At 58.0% G+C, this 22,602-nt stretch overlaps 1 protein-coding gene across 1 annotated transcript; it reads right to left on the bottom strand.

Moving 5' to 3' along the window:
- Window positions 1–3,311: 3,311 nt before the first annotated feature.
- On the bottom strand, window positions 3,312–12,075 carry SOX10 (SRY-box transcription factor 10; the record flags this gene model as incomplete). Its single annotated transcript, XM_081249527.1, has 3 exons — window positions 11,332–12,075; window positions 6,423–6,691; window positions 3,312–4,015 (listed from the first exon to the last, which is right to left on the bottom strand). Exons 1-3 carry the CDS (start codon window positions 11,763–11,765, stop codon window positions 3,312–3,314), a joined length of 1,407 nt encoding a protein of 468 aa, XP_081105653.1. The 5' UTR covers window positions 11,766–12,075.
- Window positions 12,076–22,602: the final 10,527 nt, after the last annotated feature.

The raw sequence follows: 22,602 nt of genomic DNA, 5'->3' as shown, positions 1-22,602 counted from the left end.
ACAAGCCAGGTCTCCCGACTTCTGTCGGGTTATTTGTTCTTTTGGGCCATTTCCCCTTCTCCCGTATCCCCAGTGACTTTCCAGTGAGCCTCACAAGGTCCTGGAGGTGGTGATTTCATCTTCTTGATATAGCCCCTCCCACCTGCCCTGCCAGCTCCATGTCCACAATCCCACTGAGCACAGGAGAAGACTGGAAATACTGAACAGACTAGAAATGGACTAATGTCCTGCTTGTCAGTAGAGGGAAAGGGTGGGTTGTAAGAATTATGAGCACATTAGATTGGTACTGATTGATCCCTAACAAAATTCTAGAGTAGGCTATTGCATATTTGAAAACACTTGGATAATAAAAGGATCCTGGAGCTAGCATAAGGTTTCTAAGAATATCACCAAGTGAACCAAATTTTCTTTTTTCAATGGTTACTGGGCTGGTAGGTTGGAAGAATGCCACAGATACAGTGAACCTTGATTTTAACAAGGCATCAGGCAGTCTTTCTGTGCAGCTATGATGGAGAAGCATGTATTTCAAGGTGATAAAATTAGATTCAGAATTGATTGGACAGTCTTTTCCCTAAGAGTATAGTTAACAGAACGGATGGAGAGGTTTTTAGTGGTGTACACAGGGCATGTCCCTCTGCATTCCAACCTTTTTTCATTAATGACCTGAATGAGGATATTTCAGTTTCAGACATAAAGCTCAGGAAAACTGTAAGTTGGATTCAGAATTCTGAAGGATTTAATATAGGTGGGGAAATGGTCAGATGCAACAAGATGAAATCTGTTAAAGATCAATATAAAATCCTGCATTTATCTACAGCACAACATCAACAAAACACTAGAAAACCACTTGTATACAGGTGGTCTGACTTGGCCGCAGGTTTTATCTACAAGAGCAGGGGTTTGTAGTTACCACTCTGCTTCATGGGAGCCAGCGGTTTTGGCGAAGTGGCCTGAAGAGCTTGCATGACGTAGCTTCCAGATGGTAGTCCGGCCACTCGGGAGGTGCCCCCTACCCCGCCCAAGGTCCTGACTAGGAGGTGAGGGGCTGGAGCCCACAGACAGAAGAAATAGATACAAGATCTGGGGATGCTGGTCTGGAGCCGTGAAAGCATCATCGCTTCAGATTACAAGCGGAAGTAGGGCAGGTGGAAAAGATGGTTAAGAGCGCAAGCTTTGGAGTCAGCTGGCTTCAAAATCTGCACCAGCACTTCTTAGCACCCACCTCTCAAAGTGTCAGGTCCCCATCTGGGAAATGGGGATAACGATTGGACCCACTCCCTCATAGGCCTGAAGGATATAAAGCACTTGGCCAGGGAGCACCCAGTACATGGTAGCTATTACTGTTGCTATGAGCTGAGTGTAAGGAAGGACTTGCAGCCATTGGAGGTGTCTGTCAGTGGAGCACGGGGAAGAGGTTTCCCTGTCCCTGAGGTGGAGGAGCTCCTGGCGCCAGAGTGCAGGTTGGAATTCCGTTGAGGAAAGAGCTTTTGGGGAGGAAACGCTGAAGGATTAGACGGCTCGTCTGCCATCCTGGTTCACACTTAGACACAGGCAGCTGCTACGAGGACGCGGCTAGATCCTGGTGTTGGACAATGTGTGTGTGTGCGTGTGTGTGTGCGCGTGCGCGCGTGTGTTATTGGGGGAGGTGGCAAGTGGAGGGTACAGTGAGAGAAGGCCCATCCACCCATCCTAAAGGACCAGGCCTGCTGACTGCAGACAGCAAGACGTGAGGCCTGATCTACCTTTCAAATACTTGTTCCTTGAATTTTTTGCAAGGCCCCCTCTCTGCTGGGCGAGAAAGGGCTGCTTGGAAGGCGCTCTCCCTGAGTTCCAGCTGGGTCAGCAAGTGGCCCACCTGCAGTGTGGGCACAGCTGGCGCTGGGGACAGAGCTCCCATCTGAGGCCTCAGTTCTGAGCACACACTGACCCCACTGCGATGCCAGTTGTCCTAACCTGCTGCACTGGGAGAGAGGAGACCTTTGGATTGTCTGTTCTTTGCATTCTACCCCTAGCTCCTTTCAGAAAGTGTTTGAAAAAGCACAGGTACAGGGATAAGAGACCAAGAGACAGGCCAGGTCAGGCCCACCAAGCAGGTAACCGGAACCTTTAATTTTATTATGTAGAATGCTTAATGCAGAGTTAATAGGGGCTAGAGTACCTAGCAGAGGGGAAGGGGGAGAGGGAGCTACTGAGATAAATAAGAGGGGGGCAGTAATGAGTTACATGTGGACTGGGGGGCTGCAGAACAGGAAGATAGGGGCAGAACAGAGCTACATACTTTATTCAAATACCATTGGGAGGCAAAGGGCAAAAGGCCAGGGCAGAATGTACATGTCAGGAGTTTAGTGTCTTCAGCCTGCTGCCAGCAACCTGGGTGCTGGGCCCTGGGTCTCCCCCTGGAGCCAAGGGTTTGGGCCTGAGCAGCCTATAACTCTGGGAAGCCCAAGGAGTTGGGGCTGACAGAGCAGGGGCCACAGAGCCTGGTGAGGGGAGAGGGAGTTGGCGGGGAGCCGGGAGGAAGGCTCTGTGAATTGTCTCCGAATCCTTTCCTGGGGTCCCTGCCTCCTCATCTCCTGGGATGTGCCTCAAGGTCTGGGAGCTTGTAGTGGAGTAGGACCTGGGTCCTCTTTCTCCATTAGACAAAGAATGAGGTTACTGGCATGAAATTGGATCTGGGGGCCTCTGTGCCAATCCCTTCCTGTGTTCAGGAGGGGAGGGGGCACTGAAGGGTTGAGGAGACCTCCCTCTGAGCTCCCCCCCACCCCCTCTCCCTCGAGGCTATTCAGAACTGTCCTCAGCCCCCGAGGGGCAGACGGGGCCTGCTGCAGGCACTGACGCAGGTCTCTGGCTGGCCTTGCTCTTAGGCACATGGCGCAGGTGGCACAGGTTATGTCAGTCCCCTTATTGCCCACGAAAGAGGAAACATAGGCACAGGAGTGGCAAGGCCTCCAATTCCCATCCGACCCTGGATGCTTCCCCTCCTCCCAGAGGAGGGTGAGCGGGGCCTGCTCAGATCCTGGGGTCGAGGGTCATTTCTGGGGGGAAGGTGCAGCCCCTCATTTTTCAGTCTGGGGCAACAAGCAACCTCCTTCTCCTCTGCCCAGCCGAGTAGCCCAGGGCTGTGCCTGGGCTCGAGTCTGGATAGGACGGGGTGGGGTCATCAAAGGCAGTGGGCCAGACAGAAGGCCTTCCCTCAGCTGTCAGCCTCTGCAGCTGCCTCCACAGCCGCCACCGGGCCTGAGATGGGCGAGGAACAGGGCGCGAGGGCTGGGGGAAGGGGCAGGGCGAGGGTGGTGGTGACAGGGCCTTCTTTAAGGCCGGGACAGCGTCGTATATACTGGCTGCTCCCAGTGTGTGGGGCTGTGGGACTGGGGCCCTGAGGGGCTGGGGTCAGAGATGGCCGTGTAGAGGGGCCGCTGTGAGGGCCCCATGTAGGAGAAGGCCGAGTAGAGGCCAGAGGTCTGGCCTGAATGGCCATAATAGGGTCCTGAGGGCTGATGGTCAGAGTAGTCAAACTGGGGGCGGGAGATGGAGGGGAAGGCGGAGCCATAGTGGGGCAGACTGAGGGAGGTGTAGGCGATCTGCGAGGTGGACGGCTGGTCAGTGTAGTGCGGGGGCCCCTGGGGCCCCGCGGTCTCCGTCTTCACCTGGGCTTTGGCATCCACACCAGGTGGCGAGACCGTGGGCAGAGCCACACCTGGAGGCTTGGAGATCCAGGCAGAGTGTCCACTGGCCACAGCCAGGGCGCTGCCCAGCCCATAGCCAGCTGCCGAGTAGCTGCCCACATGGCCCGGGTGCCCGTTGGGCGGCAGGTACTGGTCCAACTCAGCCACATCAAAGGTCTCCATGTTGGACATTACCTCGTGGCTGATCTCACCGATGTCCACGTTGCCGAAGTCGATGTGAGGCTTCCCGCCCTCCCCCATGGAGCGCCCATCCCGCTTGGGGTCTGCCTTGCCCGACTGCAGCTCTGTCTTTGGGGTGGTCGGAGGGGTGGGCGGGCCATGGCTCTGGCCTGCGGGGGAGGGAGACAGAGAGAGAGGAAGCAGGAACCGAGGTCAGAGGCTGCTGGATTCTGATGGTTCACTTTCAGACAAGATGCCTCCAGAGGCTGAGGACTGGTCACTGCATGACCCTGTAAGTTTTACATGTTTGGGCAGCCCGAGGTGGCATGTAATTATGTAATGATCTTGGGTTGATCTCCAGTTATTTATGAAGTTCCCCAATCTTAGGAATGACTCCTGTCTCCTACCAAAATAGGACTCCCACGTCACCCACCTCCTGGAGAGGCCTGCTTCATTTTGTGAAGCCCTTCCCATTGGAAAGTTCTTCCTTCCTCACACCAGCTGAAGTCAGCTTCCCCCCCTGCTCCCATTGTTCCTTAACTGTTGAGCCCGATGGGGTCTGGCCTGTAGGTCTGGGCTCGCCTGTTCTCTCTTAAGCACACTCAGCCTCTGCTGGCCGCTCCCTCTGCTGACCTCTCCCGCCCTCATCGCTTTTGTTGGCTTGCCTGGGCCTCCTCCAGCCCTGGGCCCTGAACAGCGATGTGTCACCTCCAACCCCCTCCATCCTCCCAAGGCCACCTCAAGTGTCCCTTATTCAAGGAAACCTTCCCTGTGACCCAGTGCCCCCGACCATGCTCTCAACTCCCATCACACACTGCGCTGTCCCATTGTTCCTCCAGCTTTCTCCCTGCCTGTTCAGGAGAGCAATGAGATAAGTGACCTGCTCTACCCCGTTCCTTTGTCTGTCCATTTGCTCATTCACATATACATTCAGCAAACACTTAGGGGGCACTGCTAAGTGCCAGGCACTGTGCCAGGCGTAGGGGATACAAACGTAAATCAAATGGGTCCTTGTCTGCACAAGCTCCTAGTCTTGGGGGAGATCCAGGGACCCACACATGGCTAGAGGGCAGCATCCAAAGTGCTGTGATGAGGGGATGTGTGAAGGGCTCAGGGGACCAGCGCAGGAAGCTGCTCACCCTGCCCTGGGGACGTGGGGAAGGTCTCGCTGAGGAGTAACTGAGCTGTTGAAGGGGAACAGAAAGCCCAGGCCCACAGTAATACAGTGAACTGGTTGTTCTGTACAAGGTCCAAGGTCTTCTGGTGTGTCTGTGTCCCTGAATCTCCGAAGGAGTGTGAGGGCGGAATGGCTGGACTGAGGATCCCATTGGAGAGAGAACATGTTCATGGTCTCGGGAACCAGACGCTCCTTAAGGGCAGGCCTGTGCCTCCATCAGACCAGAGGCAATGCTGAGTCCTGTGCTGGCCAGAGTGTCTAGACTTTGAGTTTGAATCCTGGCTCTGTCACTTACTGTGTGACCCTGGGCAGACCCACTATCTTCTCATCAGTTTCCTTATTAGTAAAACAAAGGTGATACCAAGCAGCTCAGACATGGCCTCCTTCTGGAAGCTTTCCTTGACCAGAGTCTGGTGGGTAGCTGGGTGTTTTTGGAGACCGACTGGGTGGACAGGTCGATGACTCCTCCCTAGAGGTCATGCCCGCTCATGGGCTTTGTGTGCACTTGTTTCATCCTGTACTTAATTCAGTTGTTTTCATCCCTCTAGAGTGGGCTCCTGAGGCCAGGGACCATGGCTTCTCGTTTGTGTGCCTGGTGTCTGCTTCCAGGTCTGGCACAAAGGAGTACTCGGAGCGTGTCTTCTGAAGGCAGAGCTCTGCTCACTGAGACTTGCCAACGTGCCTGACCCCAAGCACGGTGTTCTGTATGCTATGAACACAAGTGAGGCAGCTGTGGTGCCAGCAGAGGCCCTGGAGCCAAACCACCTGGGCTTAGACCTCAGCTGTATGGCAAGTTACTCTCAGTTTTCTGTAGAGTTTTCTCTCTGTAAAATGAGAGTAATTTGCCACAGCTGAGGTCTGACCCCGGGCAGTGTGACTGCCTCATCACAGTTTAGAGTGGTTGAATGTGTGCCTGGCACACAGTAGGTACTCAATAAATGTTAGCTGTTATTATCATTAATGAGAAGGAAACAGGATAGATACCCTGTGTCTGGCTCATCCATGGCACGTGCTCAATGTCACATGCCGTGTCTCCCCCATCAGACTGGGAGGTGGGAAAGAGGCAGTGATCTCCCCTTCATCTGCTCTCCCATTTCTCAGAATCGTCCTGTCCCACTTTCCTTTGGTGTAACTCCCCCACTGGCCTCCATGGCCTCCTTAACTGGTCTCTTCACCCCAAAGCAGTGCCCCTTCTATCAGTCCTGGTCAGAGCCCTCTTGCCCAGCTGCCTCCCCTGACACCTGAGTCCCCACTGAACTCCCTCTGGGCCCCTGCACCCTAGGTGGGCAACCACCCAGCCCGGCCAGCCCTTCCCAGAGCCTCGGGTCTCAAGCCATCCAGCCTTTGCCTCTCCCCACCACCCAGCCTCCCCCAACCCAAGCTCCCAGCTCCGTGCTCACCCGAGGGGTGCTCAGGGTTTCCATCTGACATCGGGGAGCCCTCGCCCGGGTGCCGGTGGTCCAGGTGGGTGCTCTTGTAGTGGGCCTGGATGGCTGCAGCACTGCCCTGCTCGGCCTCCCCGCCCGGGCACTCTGACTCTCCCTGGGCCGCCTTCCCATTCTTCCGCCTCCGCGGCTGGTACTTGTAATCTGGGTGATCCTTCTTGTGCTGCATCCGGAGCCGCTCGGCCTCCTCAATGAAGGGGCGCTTGTCACTCTCGTTCAGCAGCCTGGGGTGGGGTGGTTGGGGGAGGCAGCAGAGGGGGAGACATCATGAGTGTCTGCCCTGGAAGAAATGAGGCCCCGGGATGGGGAGCCCAGCGGGCCGGGGGCTGTGCCGTTTGATTTATGGACTGGAGGATGTGAGCCCAAGGCACCACAGCCTCAGAGGGCAGTGGTCTCTGCCCCAAATCTCTCGGGGGCTGGAGTCTGAGAGAGGAATCAGCTTGCTGCTCCCGGCAGCCCCTGAGGATGGAGTTAGAATAGAGCTTACAAGAGGCATAGAGCTTCCTTCAGTTCAAGGAAGGGAAAATCTTTCTCATCGTCAAAGCTGTCTGCAAGTGGAGCTGGCTGCCTTGTTAGGGGGTGAGCTCCCTGGGGCTGGAGGTGTGCAAACAGAAGCAGCATGGTGAGGGGGAAGAGCCCAGTGTCTGCTACTTACTAGCTGTGTGACCGTGGGCAAGTCACTTCTCTGAGCCTTAGTTTCTTCACCTATAAAACGGGGATGATAATACCTACTTTACCAGGTGTGGGATTGGCAAAGATAATGGCTGTGAAGCACTGTGCACCAGACCTGGGGATGGGGGACTGGCACCTTGAGAAACAGGTGCAGTTCTAATGCTGCTTGTGCGGTGGGTGGACAGGAGGACCTGGCATGGAACCCCTCAACTCTAGAATCCGGATTTTTGTGAATCCCAGTGTGGTGGGGCCTAGGCGGCAGGATATGAGTGTCCCTTACTATGTAGGGGCCACTGCCTCCTGGGGGAGATCAGATCTCCTTGTCCAGGGGGGTGACAGAGGGTAAAGGACGCTAGACTCTCTTCTGAGACCCTGGACAGGGGCAGACAGACCTTCTCCCCAGTCCAAGCCCAGCCAATGGAAGGCAGCCCCTGAAGACAGTACCCCTGCCCACTTCAAGCAGCGGTACTCCAGCCTCAGGCCAGGGCTGGGGTGGGGGGAGTTCAGGGCTTGGCTGCTCCAGGGTGAGGAGGGCAGGATGGGGTACCTCAAAGAGGGGCTCAGGGGAAGGAACACAGACTGACTCCGAGACATAAGGGACTCTGTGGGAGCAGCTCTGTCCTTTGGCCCAAAGGGCCTCTCTCTCCAGCTGCCCGCCCCCCCGCCCCCCGCAGTGGGCGCCCTCTTCACCCAGTCAGCAGAAGGCTGAGCCCTCCCTGCCCAGGATGGGAGGGGGTGGTCATACCAGGCACCTCCTAGCGGGCAGCGGCATTCCTCTGCAGCTTAGCCTCTCCTGGCTGCCCTCCCCCTAGGCCACCCGGCCCAGCCCTAGTGCAACTTTCACTTTCCAAGGGTCCCTCTAGCTGAGTGATGGGATGGAGACCCCAGACCAAGGCCTCAGGAGTGAGGGAGTGGGATGCAGCCTTTTTCACCCGAGCTGTGCCCACTCCCCCACCCCAGCCAGCCCAGGGGAGTAGGTGGGGCAGGCCCAATGGTGTGTGTGTGGTGAGGGGAGAAGAAGCTGCATGTGAGGGCGCCTCAGCCAGCTGTGGCCCCGGCACAGAGGCTCCCAGGATGTCTGGGGACACTGCACTCCCTCTCCCACCCCAAACTTTCCCTGTGCCCTCTGTTCAGCTGGCAACCGGATGTGAATCAGCAAGAAAATGGCAGGGGGCATGGAGCCAGGGCACAGGCCAGAAGAGAGGGAAGATTCCAACACTGCATCCCATTGGCACCTCCCATGCTAGTTCCCAGCAGTACCCTAACCTCGATAGAAATCTAACCCGGGGGCGGGGTGGGGGGATGGCCAGCTTTAGCCCAACGCTAAAGGTTGAGGCTAAAGGTGAGGTTACTCACCCCCAAACCACCCAGCCGCACCCAGACCTTCAATCTCGGCTCTGTTCAGGCTCTCTCCTGACCCCAAACCCGCCCTGCCCCACCACGTAAATCCAATCCCAAACTTAATCTTGACTCCAGCGCCAGCCCTCAGTCACCACAGCTCTAACTACAAACCTCATACTCATCTGCACTTCACTTCATCTCTGGGTCTCCAAGGTCTGGAATAGGGATGGGGAGGGGGTAGGCTGGTTCCCCACCCAAACTGGAACCCCATCTGGGGGGCTTCCACGGTGGGGCACTGGCTGCCACTTCACCTGCTTCTGTCAGGGAAGGGACCTGGGAGTCGGGAGAGGCTCCAGCCTACTGTAATTATTCTCTCCAGGCAGGTCAACCTATATACCCCCAGCACCACGTGAACAACATCTAACAGTCCTTTCCCAGGCAGGCACCGAAGGTTAGCGTGACTGTCGGCGCTCCCCCAGCCATTTAGGAGCCAGGACCTGGACGCTGGTGTGTCTGACCCCAACCCCCTTCCAGCACCCGACACAGTCTGTATGCATGTCTTTCTCTTCTCAGGTATAGGGCCCCTGATTTCCAGTTCTGCCCAGATAACCATACCCCTTCCTGACAGCCTGGGAGTCATGAGCCTGGGCCGGGGGCGGGGGGATTTCAGGAGGAGCCCCTGGAGAGACTGGCCAGCCCAGCGCATATACAGATGTTTCCTGGGGCCCCCACCCAAAATCTAGGTAGCCCGCCCCCTGTTGGCGTAGCCTTTGATCCTTGCCATTGTCTGGGGTTGGGTCCTGAGTAAGCAGTGCCTGCTTTCCTGATTGCCCCACCCCAGGTTGGCCCCTGGGGGGCACCCTGGGCCCCTGTGCGCACAGCTTGAGTGGCGGCCAGGAACAAGTCCTTCTGAGGGAGCCCATGCCTGGAGTTCTGGGCTAAGGGAACAGGGACAGACGGGGACAATGGAGGGTCCAATTTTAAATCCTTGGCAATGGCATGGGGGAGAAGCAGGGTGTCCATCCTTGCTTTGATGCCCTCACTGGGCTCACACTGTGGTCTGCTTGTGGTCCCCAGGGCCTGTTTTGTCTGCCTGTCTCCCTCCTGGTTGTCTGTCTCTCACTTGCTCTTCTCTGTCCCATGGCACCAAGGGTACTGGCCTGGCTGAGCCCTGCCACAGTGTGGATGGACCTTGGGCAGAGGAGCTAGGTTTGACCTCTGCTCCTGGGCAGAGTTAGACCCTCTGAGTCCATGCAGCAGGTTGGCCACTGAGCCCAGCGCCTGCTGGGGTGAGCAGAGCGCTGAGAGCAGGACGGGAAGGAGCACCAGGCCTTTAGCAAACACATGGCCAAGGACGGGGCCAGGGGGCTGGATGGGAATTCCTCTAGGTCTCTTGGGGGCCCTCCCGCTCCTTCCACCACCTTAAGCCTTTGGCCTTCTAGGCCAATCTGCACTGTGCTGGGGCCGGCAAGGGGAGGGCAGCAGCAGGAGGGTGGCAGGCCCCTCTGACAAAGCCCAAACTTTCTGCAGCTCAGATGTTCCTCGCTCCTGCTCTCCTCTGCCCTCACCCTCACCACCTCCTGACCGTGTCTTAGAGTGGAGGCGTGACCCACTTCTGTCACCAAGGATGGTGTGTGGGAAGACCATGGCCGAAGAGTCAGGAGACCTCGGTTCTGGCCCTGGCTGTGCCACAAGCCGTTACATGGCCTTGGTGGTCCCTTTGCCTCTCTGGCCTATCTCTTGGGCAGTCCAGTGGGGAATCAGGTAACCTCTGCAGACGCACATCTTCTGGAGCCCCTGCTCTCGTTCTGAGCTACCCAGGACTTCTTGGGGGGCGGGGTTGCCCTGGTCAACAACATATTCCCAAGGGGCCAGCCTAAGCCCCAGACCTGAGGTGAGGCCGACTTCCTCCTCGAGGGATGTTTTCCCCAGAGGCTTGGGCTGCTTCCAGAGAACCTGGGACTCTGAGGGACCCTGGGTAGGCAAGGCACCAACGTTTCCTCCTGGCCAGGGCTCTCAGGTCTAGGGCTGGAGGGGTAGGAGGTTACTCACTTCTGGGTGGGGCCCTGGAAAGGAAGATGGCGCCTGGACTGGGAGAGGGAGGGAGGGGAAGAGACGGGCCTGGCAGCTCTGGGGCCGGGTGGGAGGGGGAGGCTTCTTTCCATGTGTCCCCTTCCCTGGGGGAAGAAGAAGCCCCCGGCCTGAAGGAAGGGTGGTCAGAAGGGCACAGAGAAGGCAGCTGGGGTAGGACAAGATCCTGCAGTGGCCGATTTGTCCTCAGCAGTTCTCCATCCCTCACCCTTTTAAAGACCCGGATCTGAATTCCTTGTCTGCACCCCCCCCACCATCTCACTACCCCAGCCCTCCACCTGGCTGCCTCAGTTTCCCTGCCTCTCCAGCCTGGCCTTCAGTTCTTTCCCAAGCGTTTCCCCCGAATCCCCCTGACCGGCGGCAGTGGCACCCTTGAGTGGCTTGCCTGTGGATAGGGGTTAGTGGAGCCCTGTGGTGTGGAGTCCTCCACCAGCCTTCCCTCCCTTCCGCCTTCACTCTGGCCCCAAGAAACCCAGGCCCGAGCGCCTGCCACCGACAGAATTCCAACCGCGAGGGGGCGCCTTCCAGCCCGCTGCCCCGGCTGGGGAGCCGGGCCTAGGCCGCTGGAGATCCGAGCGAGCGCAACCACAAAGGGGTACTGGGGGAAGGGCGGGTCCGATGCACCCCGCTGGCTTTCCAGTCCCACCATCAAGGCGGTGGCTGCCCCAGGAGAAAGGCTCAGGCAGTGCCCGTCCAGCCCGAATCCACCCGCAGGTAGAGGGCCCGCGGGAGCTCCCCGGAGGCGGGTCGGGGCGCTCACCTCCAGAGCTTGCCCAGCGTCTTGCTGAGCTCGGCGTTATGCAGGTGCGGGTACTGGTCCGCCAGCTTCCTGCGCGCTGCCTGCGCCCACACCATGAAGGCGTTCATGGGCCGCTTGACGTGCGGTTTGCTCTTGCTGGCGCCGTTGACGCGCACGGGCATGGGCACCAGCGTCCAGTCGTAGCCGCTGAGCACCTGGCTGACGGCCTCGCGGATGCACACGGGGAACTTGTCATCGTCCGCCTCGCCGTCCTGCTGCTCCTTCTTGACCTTGCCCAGCTCGCCGGGCCCCGGGCTGGCTCGCAGGCCCGCTCCGCCGCCTCCACCGCCGCCGTCGGGCCCCAGAGAGGGCGCGCTCCCCGGGGACAGGCAGCGCGGCTCCTCGGAGCCCACGGGGCTCAGCTCCACCTCGGACAGGTCCTGCTCCTCCGCCATGTCGCCCCCGGCCGCCGCCGCTTCGGCCGCCTCCCCGGGGCCCGCCGCCGGGGTCCTCGCGAAGAGTCCAACGCCCACCTGGACGGGAAGACGGGTGCGATGGGAGGCGTGTGCGCAGCCCCGACGGCGGCGCGGCGCGGCGCGGGACGCGACGCAGGCACAGCCCCGAGGTGGCGTCTGCCCGGCTCCCCCTAAACCCACCGCAGACCCTGGGCCCCGCGCACATGCCAGACCCTGGCTCGGCCGGCCTCCTAGCTCCCGCCTCCGTGTCTTCCCGCCACCTGGTCCCAACCGTCTCTTGGTGTGGGTGGGTTTGGGTTTTTTTTTTTTTAAACCTCCTCTTGGGTGGAGGTTTGTTGATGGAAAGGAAGAAAAACGGACTCTTTATTCTGCTCTAATCCTGGCTCCTGGAATTTCCCACCTTTTCTCTCACCTTTCCTTCTTCCCTTCCGCCTGCCCGACGGTGCCTGGAGGAGCTGGGTGGGGGGCAGATGCGGGTGTCAGCCTCTCGCCACCCCATGCCCCACCGCAGGGTCCCAGGCCTGGGCCCCGGAAGGGAGGAGCGGGCTGCGCACTCACTCACCTCGGACCTCTCCTCCAGTCTGGGACTCGTCCTTAGGAAGTGGAAAACCGTGTCCCAAGGTGTGCGGTCCAGCTCGGGGCTGGGTGGGGGACGCTGGTGGGCTGGGAGGGAGGGGCTGGGGGCCCTGAGCTTCAGGCCACGGCCTTGTCAGGACGGAGCCTGAATCCTCACCACCAACCACCCTGGCCGGACAGCCTGAGACTGACTGAGCGCTGAGCTGCTGCCGAGGGCTGGGGAAGGAAGGAGGGGGAGAGGGGGAGGGGGAGGGGAGGGAGGGAAGGGCAGAAGGTGGAGCCTCCAGCGCTTTCCTTCATCCCCAACACTCAGGGCTCCTCCGCCAGGCCCCCCCCCCACGCCCGCTCCCTGCGCTGCTGCCCCAGGCCCATCCTGGGAGGTGTAGGAGTGGGGTGGTCAGGCCGGGAAAGCCAATGGACGCAGGTGGGCAGGGTCACAATCTGTAGCTTGAAGGAAAATTGGGCTCAACTGGGACCCCCCACCTCTCCCTCAGGTGGAGGGATGGGCAGTTGGCAGAGCACTGGGGAGGAATGAGGAGAAGGCAGGTGAAGCCTCTGTCACATGTGGGGCACTGGCCTGTGTCGCTTCACTTAAGACCTCTCGTTGAGTGCCAGCCTGTCTCACCCCACCTCCTGCCCGCACCGGGGCTGCCCTCTCTTTCTCACCTTAAACAGAAAGAGAGGAAGATTGCAGGTCCGTACCTGGTGAGGCGGGGAGAAACTGCACACCCCCTGCCCAGTGCAGATGCCCCAGCTTGACCCCTGGTCCCCTCTCACTGGGCACCCAGCACCGCAAGGGCTGGGCTGGCTCAAGGTAGAGAGACAGGACTAACGTGCAGGAGGCTGGGCGTGAGCTGGGCGGGGGTACTCTCCGAGTAGGTCTGAAAGGCTCTGGGGCCCCACTTCCTGGCACCCAACTCCCTCCACCCTGGTAGGGTGAGTCCCAATCCTGGTTATCATGATGTCCCCCCACAACCCTGAGAAAGAGGGGGGAGTTGCCCTGCCTCTCTCTTCCTCCTCTCTGCTCACTTCTCCCCTCAACCCCCTCCCCAGCAGGGTGACCCCTCCATTTTTCTGTCCTGCTCATCATCTAAGGCTTTCTCAGGCCTCTCCTCCAAAGATCGCAGCCCCTCTCTCTTCTCAAAAGGTGGGTGTCGAGGCAGAGGTGAGGGTGTGTGTGGAGGACAGATGGAGCCTGGGCCGCACTGGCGCCCATGGATGGTTCTGAGCTTCTCAGCAGCTGGGCGAGGCCCCAGGCCCACCCCAAGGGAGTCCTGTCTAGAGTGGGGCTGGGAAGGGGGCCTAGGCAAGGCCTCATGCTTGGGAAAGGCCAAGGGGGTGGAGGGGTGGGTAGTGGGACACAATGAGGTAGTCACACGAGGCGAAGGCATGTTGGGGGTGGGAGGAGCGGACACTGGAACACACACACACACACACACGCTCGCACACACACAACCAGCCAGACAATCGGGCCAGTGTGTCTGGGCCCTCGGAGCCCAGTGAATTAGGAGTTTGATAAGGGTTTTCTCTTTCTGTCGCTCGCCGGCCTTGGACAATCTCCCCCCAGTTTTCCTCGACGCCACCCCCGGCGCTGCCAACCCTCCTCCCCCCCCGTCCCCCCCCCCCGCCTCCCTTCTCTTCCCTGTGCCCAGACTGTTGTTCGGGGCCTTGAAACAGTGAGCTGTCTTTGTTCGAAATACAGGTGAACGGCAATCATGTGATTAACACACACACACATAAAAAGCTTTTTAACAGCGCCCGCCTGGCCTCAGAACCGCCCAGAGAGGAGCCGCCCTGGATGGACAGAGGGACAGAGGGACGAGCCTCCAGCCGGTCGTGTCTGGCTACCCTCAGCAGTCTCCGACACCCGCTGCTGCCCGCCCGCTGCCCGCCTGCCTGGCATCTCTCGATCCCGGTGGGTCCCCGCTCATCCTTCCACCCCTCGGTTCCTCCTCTCAAGGAGGTGTGGTGCCTGTGGCGTCTGTGACTTGGCCTGAGACCCCCTGGGGCAGGGAGGGGTGGCTGTGGAGGGTAGGAAGCCAGGTGTGGGGTCCCACAGCTCCCCTTTCGACTCCCCGCCTCCTCCCCTACCCTCCTTGGCCCAGCTGTGCCAGGATGGGGGTGGGGGTGGCAGTGGGTGCTCTGGGTCTGCAGAAAAGCCACACTGGACAGAAGGGGCCTCTCTCTTCCCTTCCCTCTGTCTCTGTCTCTCTGTCCCTCTCTTCCTGTTTCCACAGTGCTGTGTGGGCTCTCTGCTGAGAGGTGCTAGATGAGGCAGGTGGGCCTGCAGGGGGGCAGGGGTACAGGGCCGTGAGATGCCCAAAGCTGTGCGTGGGTGGGGTACCCCGTGCTGTGAACACACTGCCCACCATGCGGGCAACTCTGATCCCCTCCATCTGTTGCAGGCCCCTGGGGCCCAGCTTTCTCCAGCAGGGGAGGGTGAAGGATCCATATTCATCCCTGGAGAGCAGGGAGTTTGGAGAGGGGGAGGGCTCCTGGATGAGGACACCGGTGCCTCTGCCCTTGACAGAACAACCTGCTGGCCAGCGCCCGCTTCTGCTCCCTTCTCTGCTCGGGGTGGGAGGGGTCCTTTTCCCCCTCATTCCTGACCCTTCCCCAAGGATGCTGGTGACCCCCTTGCCACACCCCGAATCCCACTTGCCCATTCCGGGTGAGGTGTGATGCCTGGTGGACTCTCTGGCCTGTTCTCTCTCCCCAGCAGGGAGGGCCCAACATGAGAGTATAATGGTGAGGTTCAGGCTTCCTTCCCTGGGCAGAGGCCTTTCAGGAGTATCAGGGTTTTTCTGTGATCCAGCCTGGGCTCTGTGAAGCTGGTCCCAGATTTACTCCTCAGATGGGCCCCTGAGAGGAGGAGAGCAAATGAAATTCTGTCGATCAAACGTAAAGCCCAAAGCCCGCTGATGCCCCTGCCTGGTGGAGCTGCTTCGGGTTCCCCGTGACCCTTAACCCCTTAGCTCCCCGAGTCCTCTTCTTGGGGCACTGGTCCTGCTTTGTGGAAGGCCCACCCTTGGCTCCCTGTCCTGGGTCCCAGTCGCTCATCTGTCCCCTGGGGTGATGATCATCTCGCCTGGCCTGCCTCTCAGAACACCCCAAGGTGAGATGGGGAAATCTCCTGTTAAGCCGAGCCACGGCCGAGCAGGGAAGGCACTTTCCCACCTCTAGGCACCTCGGGGGTGAGACCTGCGTGGGCCAGGCTGTCCTCTCACTCATTCCTCAGGCCTGGGCCCCGCTCCCCGTTTCTGACCAGCTCCCAGCAGCCGCCTTGAGTACCGCTTCTAAATCTTGCTCCATGTTAGGGTCACTGTGGAGTCTTAAAGAAACATTGAAGCCTGGATCCCCTGCAGACTGGCTAATTCTGAATTTCTGGGCATGGGGTCCAGACATGTTTCCTTTTTGAAGCTCTCTGGGAGGCCTTGCTTTCCCTCACTGGGGTCTCTGGAGCCCCGAGGCGGCGGTGACCCTCTGCAGGACCCAAAATCTCCAGGGAGAGGGGAGGGTGCTGGGCTCTGGACCCCAGAGCTGGAGGCCAGAACTGCAGTGATCCTGGGGTGTGCAGGGAATTGTGGGGTGTGGCAGGGGAGGGGCTGTGCATTGGAAAGGGGGAGGGCTGAGGGGCACAGGTCAGGGCCCAGGGTACACTACTGACTGAGCCAAATCTTAGTCTGGGTGAGTGTATGGTCGGGGTGGGGGCGTGGTGGGAGCTCCTCCACCTCTGGACAGGTGTGTTCTTCTGGGTTCGGGTGCAGTGGAAAGAGCACTGGTCTTGGAGTCAGGAAATCCTGCCATTCGTATCCGTATGGCCTTGGGTGGATTATGCTGTTAACCTCTCAGGACTTGGTTTTTGCATGTATAAAATGTTGATGATTTTATATATCACCATATCCCAAGTGGCTGGGAGAATTAAATAAGAATACACAGGGAATTCCCTGGTGGTCCAGTGGTTAGGACTCGGCCCTTTCACTACTGGGGCCTGGCTTTGATCCCTGTTTGGGGAACTAAGGTCCCACCCCATGCAGCGAGGCGAAATTAAAAAAAAAAAAAAAAAAACACACACACATACACATTTGGTGTGGAGTAAGTGCTCAATAAATGGTAGTTAGAAAAGGTAGTTTAGGGACTGGTAGGTGGGGAATGCTGACTTCAATTCAAGTGCACAGGTGTTCACAGAGCAGCCACCGTGGATTCGCCTCAGGAGTTTGTAACCTGCCTGTTGAATCCCAGCATCAGACGAGGGCAGTGTGTGATAACCTCCGCATGGCTAGGCCTCTCCTGCTGTGCCCCTCAACAGCGAAGGCCCACACTTCTACAGCCCCACTGTGGGCCGGCCCAGCTCCGGGCCCCTCTGTCCCTGGAGTCTCAACAACTCTGAGTAGGTGCTGTCATTATTCTCCTTCTAGGAAGGAAACTGAGGCACAGAGACATTCAGTGATGAGCCCGGGCTCACCCAGCTAATGATGGGAGGGCGCGGCCTGGTGCCCGCAGTTTCCCTCGCAGCCCAGCCTCTGATCATGCTGCTCTACTGCCTCTGGACCCCAGGCACGGCCTCCCCCCGCCCCCCAGGCCTTTGCACTTGCTCTGTGTTTCCCCTCCCCCTCATCGCTGCTTGCAGCCCAGCTCAGAGGCCCTCTCTTTGGGGACACCCTGGTTGGAATTCTTTTCCTGTATTACTTTCCTGTGGAGGAGAAGATGAAGGCTTCAGAGCTGCCTCACCTCCTCACTGCGCCGCCCAGCCCGGCATCCAGGCCCGTCTCGGCTTCCACCTGGGAGCTCCCCCGAGGGCAGGGCCACGCCTTCCTCTTGGTCTCGGCCTCTCGAGGCCCCAGCACAACCTCAGGGAGTCTTTCCTGAGTGGAGTTGCCATCAGAGTTCCAAGGGGAGAAAGATCAGGAAGGCTGGGATGGGCAGGAGTGGCTTCCTGGAGGTGGAGAGCCTGAGTGCTGGGTGCGGGGGGAGAGGAGGGGGCACAACAGCATTCCAGGCCTGTCCCGACAAGCGCTCTCACCCGTCCCTGTTTCTGGTCCAAGCTGAGGGTTGAGGACCTGCGCCAGGAAGGCAGCTCCTGGGGCCTGCGTCTTCCTTCCCCTCCCAACCGCACCCACTCCGGGAACAAGGAAGCCGGGGCCAGTGCCCAGCGCTGCCTCGGGGCAGTTGGCCTCTGCCCTCTTCTTAGAAGCCCTGAGCTGAGACTGCTCGTTCCTGTCATCTGAACCCAGCTGCCGGAAAGCCCTTCCTGGTGTCTCCCCAAACCTCTCACGCTGCAGTGAGCTTTTGTGAATGTACCCTCTGTGCAGGGCACTGGGCCAGGAGCTGGGGTAGGGAGGTGGTGGAGGCCAGACCTTGCTTTGAGGAGCTCAGAGTTTGATGAGAGAGACCTGCATGGAAACCCGGAACCCTGGCACGGCCGAGGTCCTCCATGGCCAAACGGGGGTGAGGGAGGTCAAGTCCCAGCTGGGCTGTGAGGGTCCTGTGTTGCCTCTGTCGCCTTCTTCCCTCTCTAGGCCTCAGTTTCCCAATCTATAACATGAGAGGCAGGCTAGGTTATCTCCGAGGGCATTTCCAGATTCAATAGCCTGTGAATTTTATTTCAAAACAAGAGGCCAATGCCTGACCCAGGGTTTCCAAGGTGCTGCCTCAGGGCCCTCGGTGTTCCTTAGACATTGATCAGCATCTCTTGAAGAGACAGTTTTGTAGTCTAGTAAGTTTGGGAAACACTGCTTTCCACTTTTTATTTTTAAAGATGCAGGGCCTTTGAGGGTGTTAAAAGTTCTAACTGCTGCAGTTAAGAAATAGATCTTTGTTTGTTTAACTGATTTATTTTTGGCTGTATCGCGTCTTCGTTGCTGCGTGCGGGTTTTCTCTAGTTGCGGCGAGCGGGGGCTAGTCTTCGTTGCGGTGCGCGGACTTCTCATCGTGGTGGCTTCTCTTGTGGCGCACGGGCTTAGTTGCTCCGCGGCACGTGGGATCTTCCCGGACCAGGGCTCGAACCCGTGTCCCCTGCATTGGCAGGCGGATCCTTAACCACTGTGCCACCAGGGAAGCCCCAAGAAATGGATCTTTGTTTAAAATACTTACCTCAACTCCTCTTCCTCCTCATCCTTCTCCTAACGCCTTTCCTCTGACTCTGGTCCTTTTCTCTCCTCCTTCCTTTCTCCTAAGAGTCAAGAAGAAGGTGGGGTGCTCCCGTGAGGAGCCTGGGTGTCCCTTAGGGCATGGTCCTCAATTCCTCACTCCCCTCAGTGCCAGCACAGAGCTCCACCACCCCCATGCCCCCTTTACCCCCTCCCTTGACCGAAACTGCAGCCACGTCTACTCTCCCCACCCCCTGTGTGGCCCGAACCCCGCAGGCTAAGCCCTGCCCACAGGACGCCTTGCCTGTTGGCTGAGGCATGGAGCCTCCCCTGTGTCCTGATTCCGTCACCTTTCCAGCAGGACATTGTGCCTGCGGGGGTGTGGGTCTGTGAGCTGAGTCTTTCTCACCTCCCTCCACGGTGCAGGGCGCACAGAAGGTGCACAGTGATGCAAATGAACGAATGACTTGCAGGTCGATGAACATACACAGGCAGCGAGGTGTGGTGCTCTTGAGTCAGGCAGCTCAGGGTTTGAATCCTGGCAGCCCCGCTCACTAGCTGTGTGTCCTTGGCAAATGCTTTAATGCCTCTGAATCTCAGTTTCCTTCCAAGTCAGGGTGAGGATTAAACCAGATAATGTGTGTAAACACTTAGGACAGTGCCTGGCACATTATGGGGCTCAATAAATGGCAGCTATTGTTATTAGCATCTCGGGGATCTGCCTCAAAGGGTGGCTGTCGGTTGACCTTGGGTTTGATAGAAGTCACTGCTTCTTGTCCCGTCCAAGTGCTGTTATTAGATGTTCCCTCGGCAGGTTCATCATCCCACTGAACAAAAGCAGAAAGGGAAGTGATTGGCTGAGATCACATGACTGTTTGGTCTTGGAACTTGACCTCTCTGCCAGGACTTTTTGCCCCAGGTTTCCTGAAGACCCACCCTCTGCTGTCTGTGAGGTAAAGAGAGGCGAGCGCTCAGCTTGTGTTCAGGGAGCTTGTGGACGAGCTGGGAGTTGGTTCATTCATTCGGACTTTCCCACACACCTATTAGGGAGACTTGAGTGAGGATGAAGAGAGTGGTGATGGTGGAGGAAAGAAAGGATGGGTGAGGAGGGCTGAGGGTGGCCTTTATCAGATGGGACTCTTGGTGTTGTCCCTGGAGGGGGCTGCTGCTCTGAGCAACAACTGGGCAGCTTGTGGGGAGGGGCTTATCCACATTTCCCAGTTTAGGAGGTGACTGGAAAAACCCGAGTCTTCCCATTCTGGATTCCCTGTCCTTTCTCTCTGTCATCCAGGGCATTGCCCAGGACCAGGCTGTGGATGCCAAATGGCAGGGGACTGGGCTGGGTGTAAATGGAGCCAAGGACGCCCATTTGAGGTTGGTACTGTGAGTGCATCCCTGACCTCGCAAGGTTACCTCTGTTCCCTGAAAGTGAAAACGGGTGATCCAGTGGGATTTCAGTGTTGTGTGAGCTTGGAGGACAGCCTCCCCACAATAAGATTACTTTATCCTTTGTCGATGTCACTTTATAATGAAAAAAGAAGCTGAGTGATGATAAGCCTGAGACCCAGAGCCAGAGAGACCAGGGTTCAAATCCAGTCCTTGCCCCGCTAACCGGCAGTGGGCTCGCGCCAGTCCTGTCATCTTCCTGTGCCTCAATTTGCTCATCTGTAAAATGAGGATAACACTACCTGCCTCATGGGAATGCAAAGGTGGAAGAAACAAGGAAAGGCAGGTGCTTAGCACAGTGCCTTGGACAAAAGGCAGGCCTTTTGGTCGTTGCCTTCTCTACTCATCTCAACTGCTGGCTGATGCCCAGTATTTTCCAGGTCATGTCAGGTAAAATAATGCCGTGGATATAATGCACCCAGGGAAATCTCTTCCTTTTTTAGGGGCGAAAGTTGTACTTACTGCAATAAGAGCTCAGGACTTGGCACAGCCCGGGGGCTGCTCTGATTCAAGCAGAAAGTGTAATATATCCTTGAGGCTGCCAGGCACGGGGATTTTGTATCCAGGTGGCAGGCTGAGAAGTCAGAGTTTGAAGATCTCCTGTTTGGGACTACAACCCTGAGCGGAAGTCTCCGTGCCTCAGCTTTGGCAGGTGCAGTGGGAGGAGCTGCTCCTGACTCTGCCAAGGTCTCCACTCTTGCTGTGTGACGTTGGGCAGGTCAGCCACCCTCTCTGGGGTCTCTCATTCCTTCATCTGTACAATGCAGGAGTTGGCCTCTGAGGTATCTGGGGGTGCTTTCAAATTTACTGTCAGGGGTTTCAGGGTTCTATAGGAAAATGCTCGTATCTGGTTTCGTCTCCCTGAGGCAGCTGCTAAGGTCTGGGCATGTGAGCAAATAGCAGGTGCTCAGTGAGTGCTAGTTGAATCTCATTGACCAGGGAGAGAACCCACTGACAGCCCCGCCCCACGTCTCCTCTCCCCAGAGAGCCTGTCCGCTGGCCTGCATCACAGCATCCTGTTAGCCCTTTGTGGGCAGGACCCTCAGTTCACTCTCCATGGTCAGCCATTCACCCATTTGTTCTAATGCACATAGATGCCACAGACACACATGCATGTAGGGGAATAAAACCTCAGATTGCAGATGGATCAAATAAATGTTTCCTTCTCATGGCTCCTAGGGTCAAAATCCCAAATCTTTAGCCTGGTCTGGCATGACCTGGCCCCACTCTCACCCCCAGACTCCAGACAGAGTGGCCACCCTCCACCTCCCTAAACTCAGGCATCTGAGACCCCATGAATGCTCTCCCTCCCCTGAATGTGCTTCCACCATCACCTCATTGGCTTCTCCTTTGGGCTCAGCCTAAAGGTCTTCAGAGTCACCTCCCCAGTCCTCCAGTGTCAGTTATTCTTTCTGACAGCCCCCTGGCCTTTTCCTTTATAGCACTCACTGCAACTTATGATCATATATTTATTGTGAGATTAGTTCTTCTTCTTCTTCTTTTTTTTTTTTTTTTTGGTCTGTGCCACGGCTTATGGGATTTTAGTTCCCTGGCCAGGGATCAAACCTGGGCCCTCAGTAGTGAGAACGCAGAGTCCTAACCACTGGACCACCAGGGAATTCCCGAGATTATTTATTCATTGTCTCTCCTCCCACAAGGATGTCAGCTTCATGAACCCCTGGTGATCAGCTGAGTGCCTGGCACACCAGAGGTGCCCAGTAAATGAATGAATGAATGAACAAACATAGCCTCATGGGGAGGATGGGTGGGGGGAGGACTGGAGAGGTGATGAGAGGAGAGAGGCTGAGGGTCAGAGGAGGAGACTTGTCCAGGGTCTCTCATGTGATGGAGGCAAGTGTCTTGATTCCCAGGCCAGTGCTCTTCCTCCTTCTGGAACGCGGGGCGCCTGGAGGGCCAGGCTGGGTTTCGTGGGACACCAAAAGCCCCTGAGGACGTAGGGAAGGGGAGGAGGGGATGGGGCATCTGAGCCAGTTTCCCAGCCAGCTCCACCCCTTCCCCCAGCAGGCAGGAAGGACAGGGCAGATCTGTCAGCTTCAGACACCACCGCCCCGGGGGACCCAGCCCTGAGCCCAAGGAGGCTGAGGGAAAGAGCGGAGGGTGTGTGTGTGGGGGGGCTGGGAGACAGGAAGCACCCGGGTCTTCTCCCCCTCCCTCCTGCCCCACCCTCCACCCCCATCTCTGGCTAGAGCTGGCAGCCCCAGGCCTTGGCACTAGGGGGATGGGGGCAGGGAAATGGGGGATAGAAATCCCATTCTGGCCCAATGCCTTCCTCTCCCCCATTTGATTTCTGGGTCTCAGGATGGCGACTGCCCTGACTACCCCTGGAGAGTTGGATCCAGAGCCTTGAGGCTAGAGGGACAGAGGGAAAGGGAGAGGGCACTGCCCACTTAAGCCCTTCCTGTGTGCCTGGCACTGTGCGGACCACCCTGTGACTCCGGACTGGGACCTGGGAGGCCTCACTGTGAGGCCCGGCTCTGCAGGGAACTGTGGTGTGACCTTGGGGTGGGGCACAGCCCCGCTCTGGCCACCAGCATCCTCCTCATTTGTCCAAACCCGGTGTCGCTGCAAGCTCATTGGAGAGCTTGTTGTAAATACTGATTCCTAGGTCTTATTCCAAGTTGTAGATTTGGGTGGGATTTCTTTTTGAAAGTTCCACTGTGATTATGCTGCAGCTGGTGGGGAAC

Source organism: Mesoplodon bidens, assembly GCF_964165515.1.
Source record: "Mesoplodon bidens genome assembly, chromosome: 11".
Lineage (NCBI taxonomy): Eukaryota > Metazoa > Chordata > Mammalia > Artiodactyla > Ziphiidae > Mesoplodon > Mesoplodon bidens.
Note: the sequence above shows the minus strand (reverse complement) of the source record. Positions and strands in the feature narration are given on the sequence as shown.